The following is a 14,908-nucleotide window of genomic DNA, read 5'->3' as shown; positions in this document are numbered from 1 at the left end:
GTATATTGGTAGGTATAATCCAAAAAATTAGCAGCTTTAATCATTCACCAGTGACGGAGGTATGGGTGTCATGTGTCCTTAGTAATAAAAAGTTGTAACACTCAGTATAATATGTCATTTAAAGTAGTCCATCATATGTGCCAATGTATCCTGCAAATTTTTTGTCTCTTCTTAATTTGTCGTATTTCGAGTAGTTTAGCCAAAAAGGCTTTGATTAAAGGCATTTTTATGTTAGAATTTGAAATTGCTTTTTTTCGATGTTTTTTTTGCAGAAATTCAAACTTAAGATAGTTTTTATTCAAGACACAATTAAAGTCACATAACAGTTGTGGTCTACTTTAGCACTATCCAAGATGCACCGCATCTCTCGAATGCTTACTTTATACCTAAGCACTTCTTCGAGTTTTCGTGTTATCGTACAAGCTTTGTTTTGATTTTTTGCTTTGTTCAACTAACGAAGTAAACACATCGAAATTAGTGAGCATTTGTTAGTGTGTTTTTCAGCCATATCAATTTATTTGTATGTAGTAATGGATCGTTTAACCGTTAACGAATTAGTCAACATGCATTTAATGTATGGGCTCGCTCAAGAGAATGCTACAAAAGCAAAAAGGTTGTATATGGAAAAATTTCCTCGGCGGTAGGCACCAAATTAACGATTTTTTGAAAATCTTGACCAAATGTTGCGACAAACGAGACAGTTAATACAACATCGAAGAGAGGGTGGGTAGGCCTCGAATTAACGCTAACACGGAAGAAAGAATTTTGAACGCATTCCAGTTAGACCCTTCTGCTAGTATCAGAAACATCTCAGGAGTGTTGGACCAACCAAGAACTACAATATGGAAATCTCTTAACAGAAATTCTATGTATCCCTATCATGTACAACGTGTCCAAAGACTGACCGAAAACGATATGGTTCACATCTCAATTTCTGTCAATGGTTCGTAAGCAAATTGGCACGAATGCCTACTTTCAGTGAAATAATTTTGTTTACTGATGAAGCAGCATGCGATAGAGACGGTATTACGAATTTTCATAATACACATGAATGGATGGAAACTAACCCCCACACATTTTAAAAAAAAGCACCAACAACAGTTCAGTTGTTCAGTTTGAGGAGAAATCATTAACAATTTACTTGTTGGGCTACATTTTTTTGAAAATAGATTAAATGACGAAATATAAGTTGAAATCCTTAGAGATAGATTAGATGTACTACTTGAAAACGTTCCTTTGAACATTCGAGTTAATACGTGGTTCATGTACGATGGTGCAATTTTTGCAAAAAAATCGAAGGAAAAGCAATTTCAAATTCTGACATAAAAATGGCATTAATCAAGTCCTTTTTAGCTAAAGTACTCGAAATACAACAAATTAAGAAGAGAAAAAAAAATTGCGGAATACATTGGCACACATGATGGACTACTTTAAACGAAATATTATACTAAGTGTTACAACTTTTTACTACTAAGAAGGACACATGACACCCCTACCTCTGTCACTGGTGAATGATTAAAGCCGCAATTTTTTTGGATTATACCTACCAATATACTAAACTCATGTGCAAAATTTGGTAAAAAAATCTCAAACTGTTTGAAAATTAAATAATAAAAGTTTTTTTCTTAAATTTCAGCACCCTGTATCTCAAAAACAAAGGATATTTGGGCCTATGTTTATATGAACTTTTTTCTTGTTTTTTGGGGGGGGGGGGGCCATTCGCCCCCGATCGATCGACCTCGACTTTAGGGACACCCTATATATGGAAAAAATACCATCTCTTAGTGCGGTCCTGGTTACAACTCACGTGCATTTATTTACTTCTACAGACTCTTGGTTTTGAATAGACTATAGTATATAAAGAATGTTTGACGCACCTGTACATCGCAGCGCAAATCATATTGACCAATTGCCCGTATTTTAAATGTATTGTTCTACTTAAATTATACGTATACCATATTGATTCCCCATTCTAATGAGAGCGATAATGCATGTTGCTTAAATTGCATCTTATCTAATATAAAAGCAGACAATGCTTCACCGTATTATTGTTGTTTTCAACCATCCGTTATAGCAATAAGTCTCCGATATGTAATTTTTATTTTAAAATAAAGTTTTTTATAACTTTATTGAGATTAGAAATATAACTCGCACACTAAATGAAATCCTTACAGCAGCGAGCATGAAACACTTGTGCGTTATTCCATTAAACTGCCGGAATCTATAATTTTCCATTAAGTTTTGAGATACAAATTTCGTATATCTCATATTTAAAATAGGAGGAATGATTCAAATATCCAGCGCGAAAATTGAATGTTCTGATTGGCTAAATTCAAATTCGATTTACACAATATCACTGATAAATGTCAAGCGCCAATACCGTTGAAATTTTAGTTAAACAGCTAAATAATCGTTTTATTACGTTCGATAGATCGATTTTCATCACGGTTTTTTAGTGTTTTTTGTGATTTATTGTTATTACAATCGGAAAAATATTTGTTTTTAAACTGGTCTGGCTATGGATGCAATTCCACATACGAGTGTAAGTGCGGGTCAAGCTCCTCTTTCGCCATCCAAGAAGTGCAAGCTTTTGGGGTATTTAAGCGTAACGGAAAATTAAAGTATTGTTAATACGTTGAAGATAATAAATATATAATCCAAATTTAGGAATTACTGCTGTGGCTTCATATGGAGCTGGTACATTAGGTAGATTAAGAATATTTTAATTTATGTGTTTTCTGAAATAATACGAGGGCCGTTTGATAAGTCAGTGACTTTTTGAATTTCCCGCGTAATAACTTTAAATGCAACACTACTCCCGTCAACTGTCATCTGTTAGTAGACTACTGTCAAATTTTGAGCAAGTTACGTCATTTAATTTGTGTTTAACAGCCACTGACGATCTCGTGAATTTCGACGAAAATAGAAAAAAGTGAATTTCGTGTGCTGATCAAGCATTATTTTTACATTATAAAAAAACCATCATCGAAACCAAGGAAAGGCTTGATAAATACTATGGGGACTCTGCACCATTAATTTCAATGGTTAAGAAGTCATTAACTGAGTTTCGTTGTGGTCGTACCAGCACAAGTGACACAGAACATTCAGATCGTCCAAACACCAGAAATTGTCGATAAAATCCATGGAACAATATTGGGCAATCGGAGAATAAAAATACGTGAAGAGGCTGAGGTTGTAGGAATCTCAACTGAGCGGGTACATCACATTTCACATTCATATTCACATAAACATGTGGATATGAAAAAGCTATCCGCGAGATGGGTGCCGCGCTTCCGTGTGACCATTTCAAAAGAGTGTTTAGCGATGTTCAGCCGCAATTCGAACGAGTTTTTACGCCTTTTCCTAACCGTTAACGAAACGTGTATCAATCGCAACACATCAGAGACCAAGGAACAATCGAACCAGTGGGTTTCTCCAGGTGAACGTGCACCAAAGAAGGCCAAGATGGGTCTGTCGGTCAACAAGGTGATGACCCCAGTTTTTTTGGGAAGCAGGCGGTGTCATTAACATCGATTACCTTCAAAAGGGTAAAACGATCATTGGTGAATATTATTTAGAGCTTTTGGACAGATTTGATATTGAATTGAAGCAAAAACGACCGCATTTGGCGAAAAAAAGCGATATTCCATCAAAACAATGCACGAGTGCACACGTGCGTAGTCGCCATGACAAAAATCTATAGATTAGGCTACGGACTGCTAATCCACTCAGCATATTCTCCAGATTTAGCCCCCTGCGACTATTTCATGTTTCCAAACCTGAAGAAATGGCTGGGCGGTAAGAGATTTGGGTCGAATGAAGAGGTCATCACTGAAACAAGCGCCTATTTTGAGAACCTTGATAAAACCTATTATCTGGAAAGGATAAAGAAATTGGAAAAACGCTATGTATCGAGCTAAAAGGAGACTATGTTGAGAAATAAAACGTTTGTTGACCCGAAAAAATATCTTTCATTCAAAAAGTTACTCATTTATCACACGGCCCTCGTATTTCAAAGGAGAGGCAAAATCTACAGTATTTCGGGTACGACAAGAACATTTCCAAACAAGAAAACTTTCAGAGCCTGGAAAAGCCCCCAGACGAAAATCTTTGATTGCCACATTTGATGATAGCATCAAATTTGGAGTACATAAAATAGTATATGACTTTTTCTACAACAATGGGATACCCATATGGAATAAAATTTTGAATGAGATTAAAAATGGTCCAGATTTGCTACAAATGAGTCGTTGAACTTTATATAAATTAATGGAACAACTAAATTTTAAGTAAGTCTATATACGGTTATTATTTTTTATGTGGTTGCCTTTAAAATATTTAAAAACCTACACAAATCTACGATCGAAAAAGCATATCAAATATAAATAATAGATACCTACATATATGTATATATACAACTTTAAAAATTAAAAAATCAACGGAACTAGGCAACCATTTGAAACAAGTACATGTTTTTGAAAACTAAGAATTGATTATTAACTTTTATCTTTGTACATTTTATTGTTTCAAAATGTATCATTTTATATTTACAGATTTTTAAAAAGATCTAGAAGTATGTTAATAAAGAAGCAAGACATTGTTACACGGAGACGAAATTACTTGAAAAGAATAAAAGTGTTTCGAGAACAAGGAAGGCCAATTTTTTATCTAGATGAAACATGAGTCAATGAAGGACATACAAAAGCTAAGGTGTAAGTAGAAAATTCAGTGACAAGTAAACGCAAAACATTTAACGATGAATTGACAACAAGTTTTAAAAACTTTCCTAGAAAAGGAAGGTGTTTAATAATATTTGCATATTGGTTCCGAAAATCGATTTTTAAATGATGGATTATTAGTATTTTAAGGCAAAAAAAACTGTAGATTATCATGATGAAATGAATCGTACTGTTCTTGAAGAGTGGTTTGAGAATATGGTGCTAAAATCTCCGGATAATGCAATAATTCTAACGGATAGTGCTCCATATCGTAGTCGTAGATCTGAGAAAATTCCCACTTCTCCTTCAAAAAAAGCAGAAATGCAGGACTGGTTACGCTCAAAAAATATAGACGTTCTAGAAGGCTCCGTTAGAGTGGAACTATTAACAATAATTCGTTCTCACAACGACGTTTATACAAAATATGTCACAGATGAAATTGCCGAACAGAATTTTAAAACAGTATTACGATTACCTTCTTATCATTGTGAATTGAACCCAATTGAATTAGTTTGGGCACAAATGAAAAATGAGGATGCTAACAAAAACACTACATTTCAATTTAATGATGTCAGAAACTTATTGGAAAATGTAATTAAAAATGTTACCTTGGGAAAATTGAAAAATTGTGAGAAACACATTGTTGAGGAAGTGAAGCAAATGAGAACCTTGGATGGGCTGATAGACACTGTTGTGGAACCTTTGATAATATCCCTACAAAGTGAAAGTGATACGAGTGACTAAGATTCGTATTTAGATAATTAAAAGACACAGATAAACCGCTACGAATTGATTTTTAATTGAGTATTATTTAATAATGGCGAAAACATAATTTCAATAACTGCCCTATGAAAGTAATTTTCGTTTGATTTTCCTGCCTTACTAAATGTAATCACATAAAAATATAACGTAAACCGAAAATAGCCCTGAACGGCAAGAACATAAAATTAAATATTGTATTAAAGATCTGTCCATCTCAATTTGTCTGGATATGTGGATATACGGAGTTTTGGTAGAAATATTTAGAAATACCTATAGACCACCGCAAAGATTTTATATGCAGCTCTAGAAAGTTTCCTAGTGTAAATCAGTCTTCACCTCTCACTCCTTCTATTAAAAAAATGAACTATAGCATTAAAAATGTAACTAATTCAACCATAAAAAATCTATTCGCTCCGTTCGTTGGGTCACACAATGGTTGTACGCATTCAACGTGTTAAAGAAAATTGGTATACGAAATCTAAAAAAATTAACTTAAGGCATACGTAAGACAAACGCGAAATATGAGACAAAAAAAGTGAAACTTTCCATCCTGTATGTCGAGCATGGTACGTATTTGACTATGAATCTATCAGCATTTTTAAATTATTTTGCAGAGCACTACCGCCCCCAGGAATATCTCCATAAGGATGTGTTACACTCTGTAGATTTAATAATAATAATATTGCACTCTAAATATGGTCTATTTACTAATGGTTTTTTAATATACAATCGGAAAAAAGTTCAAGAATTTTAGGCATCGTTAGCCGGCAAATAAGGTAAGTCATTTCCCGTAAGTGACGAGGCGATGCGAGCGGCAAAAACAAAACAAGCATCGATTTTATTTCCACAATCCCTGCCATTTATATGTAATAAATAAAAAAGTGAAATTATTCACTGAAAAGTCGCATTCAAACTTAAATTTTGTGCATTTTCTTTGAGGAACAATTGTTAACTATTTATACTCGATTTTCAAGATTCTTAAGTTCTTCCATTAACTGTGTGGGGAATAACTAATTAATCAACCTCTCATGTTGAAATTCACCACGTTAAATCTTCAACTTCTTTCCATGCTTAATACGGTGTTGCCCTAGTCTGCACCATTCAAAGAGCTCTTTTGCTGGATTTTACTCATCGCCTGTATATCTTATTAGCACATCACGAAATCACCTACCGAATTACGATTTCGACGACATATATAGCATTCTAAAACAACACAAAATAATGTTGTAACAATGTAACAACGATGCGCTTCGAACGCGTCTACAGCCAAGCGAATATCAACTGCCTGCTTGCACAACACGACGCCTATAAGAGCCCTATAACTGCTACTGCTTTGCTCTCAAAAACTCTATTATGTTATGTATGGTCGAAATGTTTATAACTCTACATTTCATGTGCGGATGAGCTATTCGAGTGCTATTAGTAATAGTAAAGTCGATTGTCCCTAATTATAGTCCAAGTCAGTAAGGGAGAAGAAAGGTCCTAATTTTAGCACTGTAAATTAGGACCTAATTTCTTGTACACGTTAAGCCTAAACATTGACAAAGACAGGGTATCCTGATCTAGGTTAAACGAGCTTGAATGGGGACACCCTGCCCGATTTAAAATTACCCTACAGAAGAGAAATCCAAATTAGAATTTTTGGTCCACTAAATTACTATCAAATTAGTAATAATGTCTTTTTATATCGCGCGAAGTGTTATACAGGGTTAATTAATTTTGAACTAGAATGACTAGATGATTCTCTACGAGAAGAATATCACTAACGATGCATTTTACCTAATATAAGGTTAAAAAGTTAATAGACACAACAGAGCTTTTTAAAAAATGGGAAGTGTAGTCTAGAACATTCGACCGATCCCATGTTTTCCAAAGACCTCGTATAATAAGGTACGTCTCATTATGTTAAGTATGGGATGGAAGTCCATTATTATGGCAGGAGCAAATCTAGAGACTTGCACTCCAAGAATAGTTCGGTTTTGACTGGGTATTTGCTTGTATAGTTGGGTTAATAACAATATTGGAAGATTTAGGTGAAATCGCAGTTTAATTAGGACACCTGACAAAAGGCTAAAATCAAAGAAAAGCAAGGGAACAAGTCAGCCATTTTGCCGCATGTCCGAATTGGTCAACATGGCCGTAATAGCGTCATTTACCATTTTCAATACGGTTGTTATGACGTTAGAAGAAACGCCAACTTAACGTAAAATGACAGCATTGTTTCAAAACTTCAAGCTGACACCTAAATAAGCTTCATGAAATGGCTCACTATTCAACATGGCCAATAACAACGTCACCTGTCGTTGTCGACTACTCAAATGGCGGCTTGTTTTGAAGTATCAATATGGCGTCCTAAGGTGATTTCACCGTTTGCAAAGCGGAAACAAGGATTATTTACAGGAGATTATTCCCGTAAGATGAAGTGACGTGAGCACGAGGTCCTCTATAGGAGCACAAAACCGTGTTAGAACGCTACCATTTAGGCATTGATTATTTTTTATTTACATGTTGAACTTTCTGTTTTTTTTTTCAAGTAACAAGGAAGAAAAAATTTGGCACATTTTTTACAGGAAACTACTTAACAAAATACTTTATCCACAGCCCGATTATTTAAAAATGCAAAAATCCTAGCTCGCATAATACTCACTTTGCTCGATTAAAGCACGAAATTGCCCAAATCACTCCAGACTTTTTTTCAGGTAAAATTTCTTAACTCTTTGTAAAATTCTCTAAATGGTCAACAAAAAGAACTCCGTTGCCCCTATACCAGCAACGCTGTAATAAATCAATTACGAACCGCAACTTAACGTTACAACAATCCAGTGTTTAATCGCGCGTAGACTACGTATACACCTCAATAAATATAACGCTCTACAAAAACTACTCCTACGTAAATATTGTATATATAAAAACGGAAATTCTTTGGCTTTGTTCCCAGAACCAATTTTACTTCCGGCATTGTAATATTGTCTAATATTGAACTTAAGGCCCGGTCTACATTTTTTCGGCATATGAGCAATCTGCATTTAGAACCTCCTTAAAACGTTGATATGTAAGTTTACAGGGATATGTTAAGTGTAGACCGGCCTTACCTTGAGAGAGACAAATTCAGCACAACTGAAAAGAGCCATGACGAACACCTCGTTATCCGCATAATGGGTGAATAAATATAGATATATAAATATGTCTTTTACGTGTTGGTGACGACACCTCGTCTGACGCAGATGTGATTGGTGAGTCGGTCTTAATGGATGGGTGCTTTCACGATGTGATGAGGAGTCAAGTAGTGGTAGCCGGGCAATCCTGGGAGGGTCGCAGTTTCCATGGATATCCTAAGAAAACATTTCCGAGTTAGTAGTGTACAGACCCCGTGCTGCAGTTCATTAATCAGGTGAGAATAGCCTGGAGATGAAAAGTATTTTTCGGTATAGATCGGGGATAGAAAACGGAATGGAAATCTTACCAGGATGTGAGAGTCTTCTCCGGAGGTTGTTGGTTCAAAGGCATCGGTCTGTTAGCAGGCATTAGGATGGTTTTGGCATGTGGTTGACACACATACTTTCACACGAATTAGGTTTTTTTGGTATTATTTTGTGTATATGGAGGGACTTGCTGGGTTTTAGAACTACACACTTTTAGGCGGATTGAGGTAATCGCCTTCGAAGGATCTGGGGAACAGTCAAATGCATAAGTTATATTAAATGGGAGGAGAGGCTACCTTGTGCTTATTCACTTGCTAAAGGTCTCGATATACAATTAAATAAAACTGAGAATGTGTTCTTATAGACGTTATCAATAGTGATGAGATGAAGGTCATAATAAGGTCGTAAACAGGTAGAAGTACGTACAATATGACTGCGGCATTGCTCATCGCTATTGATGATGTCTTGAAATGTATTTTTGCCGAAATAAAATGCATGGAACTACTCGCTAATTTTTCCTTCAATCCTTGAAATAAAATACATCCTTTCTACACATGATTACAATATATTGTTGAAATCTATGCCGTACAGTTTTAAATAATAATAAAAAACTAAAGGCAGCCTAAACGACTATACCTAATATAAATCTAATAATATAATCAGATATGAAGATTTATAAGACAGAAAGTAAAAAGCCGAATTCTAGATTAAATACACAGAGTATGCATTATACTCTTGTAATGTTATAAATGTGTGGCAGCAACAAGCATTAATGCTAATGCCTACAATACACTAATGAAAACAAATGTATAACATAAGTAAATATATAAAGTTAACCGAAGCGAACGGACCGCAAAAGATTTCTTGGTGCTCAGGTATGTCGATCACGGACATATTAGTGTTATTTGAGCATCCCCGTATATGTTACTTAACTTTAACTTCGATTATGCCATGGATAGCAGATATTTTCCCTTGCGATGGTGACATTTGACAAACAAGTGATGTTTCATTCATCAAATGTCAAATTTTATTAGAAAAATGCCAAATTTTGCGAGAAAAATCACTGCTTTTCATGGAGAACCATGATTTTTTTATTACTTGGAAAACACATAATAAAGATCAAAAATAAATTACGCAAACTGTATAATTGGTATAATTTCTCGGGTATCCATTGAAGTCAAATACCTACATCTAGGAGATTAAACAAACAGTTAGTATTGGTTTATACCCTGTAGTCGTTCTTAAGGTCTAAAGTGCTTTTGTTATAGTAAATGTTAGAGCAGAGATTTTATTTACAAAAATACCATTTGTGCAGTATAACAATTTTTAGACCAATGATACAGTTTTAAAATAAATCTAGCGAGCGGATGGGAACTTTGGTAGTTTAGTCGGCCAATTTACTTGTAAATCTGTTGAGATAATCGTGATAAAAACGTATCTCGTAAAAATTCAAAGTAAACTCTTACGTCAAAAAATGACATTAGTATGACCTAACTTCTACAACGTCCACATCGCGTCTAAAATATGACGCCTAGGCAATAAAATGGCAAATGACGTATAATAAACGTCAAATTGCAATTCACATTTTAACTCATTTTAAGACGTAAATTCGCCGACTTTACAAGATTCTCGCACGCAATAAAAAATATCGCTATACTTAATAACAGCTGAAATAATCGGCACAGTGAGCTGGGAATAAACCATCGACTTTATATATTTGAAGAAGCAATTACTATAAATCTAAATGGGAACTGAGACTGCTGATAAGGGAGCTGGGAAACGCAAACAAAGCGACGACTAAAATTTAAACAAATTGAGAAATAAATCACAACCGCCCATGTCAAATTTAAAATCAGAATTTAACCAGGGGTCGCATAGAAAAGGTTTTTTATAATTCAGTCTAAAATTGGTAATTATAATTAAATAACAAAATTTTATCTTAATATACCAGGTGCTTGTGAAAAGTGGTGATTGATTTAATGCATATTTTGAATTTGAAAAACTTACAACAGGGATAAAACACCCTGTATATATAAATATTTTTTTCAGGCGACAGCGCAGTAATTATAATTATAAATTCCTTGAGCTGTTACGCCCATATCAAGGATTGCTACTAGACTACCGAAGGTAGACCAAACCTACCCTAAACTACCAAAAATGGCCCCAATGCGTCGATACAATTTATGTCCTACCAGCGAATTCTAAAGGCGCTTTCTACCAACAACCCTAAGGACCAACATATCAAAGTTATTTTAACTTTATCAAAAGGATGACTTTCTCTATGGTTAATCTGAGATGAAAATTATCTGCCTGGCAAAGTTATCAATACGGTGATATATCGACCCTAATCCGAATTCGTGGTCACTTCCCCGAAATAACCACCAACCACTATCAAAAATATAAAGTCAACGGGTTTCCCTCAAACCGGCATCTAATACGGATTATACTTATTTCTCTCGTTCTTCAGTTTATGGCCCTCGTTGGACCTCCCGTAACTGGAGGAGGAGGAGGATTTGTGCGACCTATGCACTCCGGTCGTCTGCACGGGGGCCGCGGATGCGCCGGCTTGCGCGCTCAACAGTTCGGTCAAGCCGCCCAATGTGCTCAAACTGGTTAAAGCATTTAGGGCGCCCGGTTTGGCTAATAATTGGGCTATCGGGATGGCACTGGCCAATGAGGAGGTGGCCGCAGACGTGGATGTGGAATTGGAGCTGCTGGCATTGGGAGAGCCTTGGGATTCTAAGTTGGCCTTTTGGAGCTCGACGCTGCAGGGATACAAAAGGGCATTAAGGCCGGCCAGGTGCGGTCGGGAGGGGGAGAGATTCAGGTGTCTTCTACTACTAATGCTTCTTTCAATTTGCCAGGAACCTTCCGAAAAGGGTTACGTTTTCCTTCAAGTCGGAAATCCCAATAACGTTACAAAACAAGTGGTTCATTTATTAAAATGTCAAATAAAAATCAGGAACAAGAAAGCGTAGATTATCTAACTGAAAATCGATAATCGAGCTGTTTTGGAGTTCAAAAATTAATAAAAAAGGAAAATTTTATGAGCTTTTATGTGATAATTAGTAGGTTCATAAAAATCAGTAATACACGTGATGTCTAGGCTGGTGCAGGTTGTTTCAGTTTCTAATGTGAAAGGAAGTTGAAAACATGATTTTCGAAGCTTTTAAATCTAAGCTGAGCATGAAACATCTCTAATACCTGTATGCTCTCCGGTAGGCTGTTAGCAAAATTCAAGTTTGCTCCTGACAAGAACTGATTAAACTTGAAAACAAGAAGTCCTTGTCTCGGAATTTAATGCAAGCCATCAGTATTCCCGGAAAGTTTTCCTCGGTCAAGTTATTTTAAACGCACATCGCGCCTACCTAAGTTTTCGAGACAGCCCGAATATGAGAAGTTTGTAATGTGCAGGTAAATCGCAACTTGCCCATTTGAAACTTTGTTGCGATTCCATCTCCATATCATTATTTGAATTATTGATACCTATATGTATAAAGGGTGTAACATAATATCATGGAGATATTTCAAGGGGCAACAATACTTTGTAAAACAATAAAAAAATGCTAATAGACCCAAGGTCGAAAACGTACCACTTTTAATATACTAGGTGGCGAAGTTTCACATTTGGAAATGTTTTACTTAATGCAAAATGTCAAAAATCAAAACAAAATTATTAAAATGGCTAAAACACAGCCAAGGCATCCTAGGTTACAGCTTGGAATATGCAGGCTGAACTTTCTTAATTTGCAAGTTCTATGAAAACGATGGAAAATACGAAAATACTCCAAGAGACCAAAACGCTAAAGATAGAAGAAGAAATGTACATTTGGTATTAAAATTCATATAGGGTGTTCCAAAAAAATGATACAAGGCATAAAACAGTACACGACTAAAAAAAACATAACACCTTGTATATGGCTACCGACGATTTTGATATTTTATCATATAGGGTCTTAAAGAAAATAATTGTACGACATTTCAAAAATTTGACTCAACACATGCATGATAAAAACACAAAATGAAAACAAATGTGAAACTTCCGCCCTGTATATCGAAAATAATGTATTTTTGATCATGGGTCTATTAGCATTTTTAAATTTTCTTTGCAGAGTACTATCGCCCCCTGAAATATTTCCGTAATGATATCGTACACCTTGTATATGTATACTATTTTGTTTCCTATGTGCAGTGTGGGTTTTGAAGCGCTTAGTAGTATCAGACAGAACTCAAAAATAAATTGGAATTAGGTCAGGCTTGTGAAAGATGTTACAGGGGAATGCCTGCTTTGAAAAAACCGAGGTTAAGGTTCGAACACCGGATATAAAACAGGAAAGAGTGGTTTCACTCGCACCTTCTTTCACACCGCAGGAAGTGTCACACAAAATGAGGGGTTATGCGTTGCAAGAATTGATTTAAAAATGCTACGAAAAAGTCCTGAAAAAGCTCCAATTCGCACAAAAAAAAAACACATAAAAATCGAACATTCAGGACTCAATAATAGTAATCGAAATCAACTTCTATTATCACTTACCTCATGTTGATCAAATATTGAGCCAACGCTACCGCATCCGGAGCACCGGAAATAGTGATTGTCCGGTCCGAAGATCCGGTTTCGCGATCGTCACAATTGGAGATGCGAATCATCGCTCCGGAGATTTGCCTGATCTCAGCAATCTTAGTGCCCCCTTTGCCAATCACGCAGCCGATCAGTTCATTGGGAACGGTCATTTCGGTGGTCTGCTGATTCGTGTTTTGTTGGGTGCGCGAGTTGGAGGTGCGTAGCTGCGAACCCGCCAATGCGGCCAGTGCTAAAAACAAGATAAGTTAGTTGTTATTTGTCATTTATTGGTAGAGTAAAAAAATGTTAAAAGTAGAACTACGTTGTGAGAAAACAAGCATGTTTTTTTTTGAATGGAAAAATAATTTTACGCCAGCTTCACGTTATACTTTTTAACAAAAATTTTGAAAGAAACTTAAATATACATATATTTGTAATTCCCTAAATGAAACAAACGGACGAAAAAGGCAGTTTCGTCACAGTCGTTTGTCTAGCCGCCATTTTTTTATTATATGACTAATAATGGCTGTTACGTCACGACTATTGCAATAGGTAACATCTTTTGGCAAAGCGTTTAACAAAGGAAAACATTACTGTCAGGACAAATTTGGAGAAGTACTCATAGAACTTGCCAGAAAGGAAATGTTACTTTTATGGGCACCAACCTTGAGTAGCTGTCTCACCTGCAGGATTTAGTCCTCCAGTGTTTGCAGGGGCCAATCCGCCTAATCCTAAAGCTGCTAATCCAGCAAGCGGGTTCTTGGTCAAAGTGGCCACCTGAAACAAACAACGTCGCATCTCCTAAAGTTTCATTTCTGTACATATTTTAACACTTTTCGATATAAATTTTACTTAATATCTGGAAGAGAAATTAACTCCTGTAAGGGACTCATTTATTTGATAATTAAAGATAACATTACCCTCCTCTTTATCGATAAAAAAACTTGAGTATCGCCTTAGTATTGTCGCCGGCTGCCAGATGTAAGTGATAAAATGAACCACCCATAGGTTAAAACCCCCCCCAAAAAAACATGCGAATTTGGCATTTTTTTAAGATTGAGAAGCAGTCGATCGTGGAATGTTTCCCATAAAGTGTTCCAAAATTAGTGTAAAAGATTTCAGTGCCAAAAAGTATTGACAAAAAAGATACAGGATGTCAAATTTTAAAATAAATCTTTATATTTTTACGTCAGCAAGCTGTGATACAGTTTTGTACCATTAATTATGGGATACCTTGTATATTTGTAGATATGTTGCCGTCAAATCTCCATGATCTACGCTTTTCCAATAAATATAGAATGAATTAAACAATATTAAGTTTATAAAAAATACTTTAGAAGGTCATCAAGCAATAGGACAGTAACAAACACATTATACAGGGTGAAGCAGAAATAAAGAAATAAAATTTTCTGAATTTAATTTATAAAACGCCTTCGGAACCACGA

At 35.6% G+C, this 14,908-nt stretch overlaps 1 protein-coding gene across 9 annotated transcripts in view; it reads right to left on the bottom strand.

Moving 5' to 3' along the window:
* Nucleotides 1-14,908, bottom strand: part of mub (poly(rC)-binding protein mub) — a 77,183-nt gene that overhangs the window by 20,055 nt on the left and 42,220 nt on the right. For 4 of the 9 annotated variants that reach the window (XM_066392419.1, XM_066392418.1, XM_066392423.1 and 1 more), the window contains exons 7-9: nt 14,129-14,240; nt 13,437-13,713; nt 9,448-11,667 (exon numbers count right to left, since the gene is read on the bottom strand). In XM_066392419.1, the coding sequence (XP_066248516.1) occupies nt 11,334-11,667; nt 13,437-13,713; nt 14,129-14,240 (723 nt within the window). In that variant the 3' untranslated portion in view covers nt 9,448-11,333. Of the gene's footprint in view, nt 1-7,769; nt 8,813-9,447; nt 11,668-13,436; nt 13,714-14,128; nt 14,241-14,908 lie in introns of those variants that run through there. The other 5 variants (XM_066392422.1, XM_066392424.1, XR_010752227.1 and 2 more) reach the window with 4 other exon arrangements.

This window comes from Euwallacea similis, chromosome 8, assembly GCF_039881205.1.
Source record: "Euwallacea similis isolate ESF13 chromosome 8, ESF131.1, whole genome shotgun sequence".
NCBI classification, from domain to species: Eukaryota; Metazoa; Arthropoda; class Insecta; order Coleoptera; family Curculionidae; genus Euwallacea; species Euwallacea similis.
Note: the sequence above shows the minus strand (reverse complement) of the source record. Positions and strands in the feature narration are given on the sequence as shown.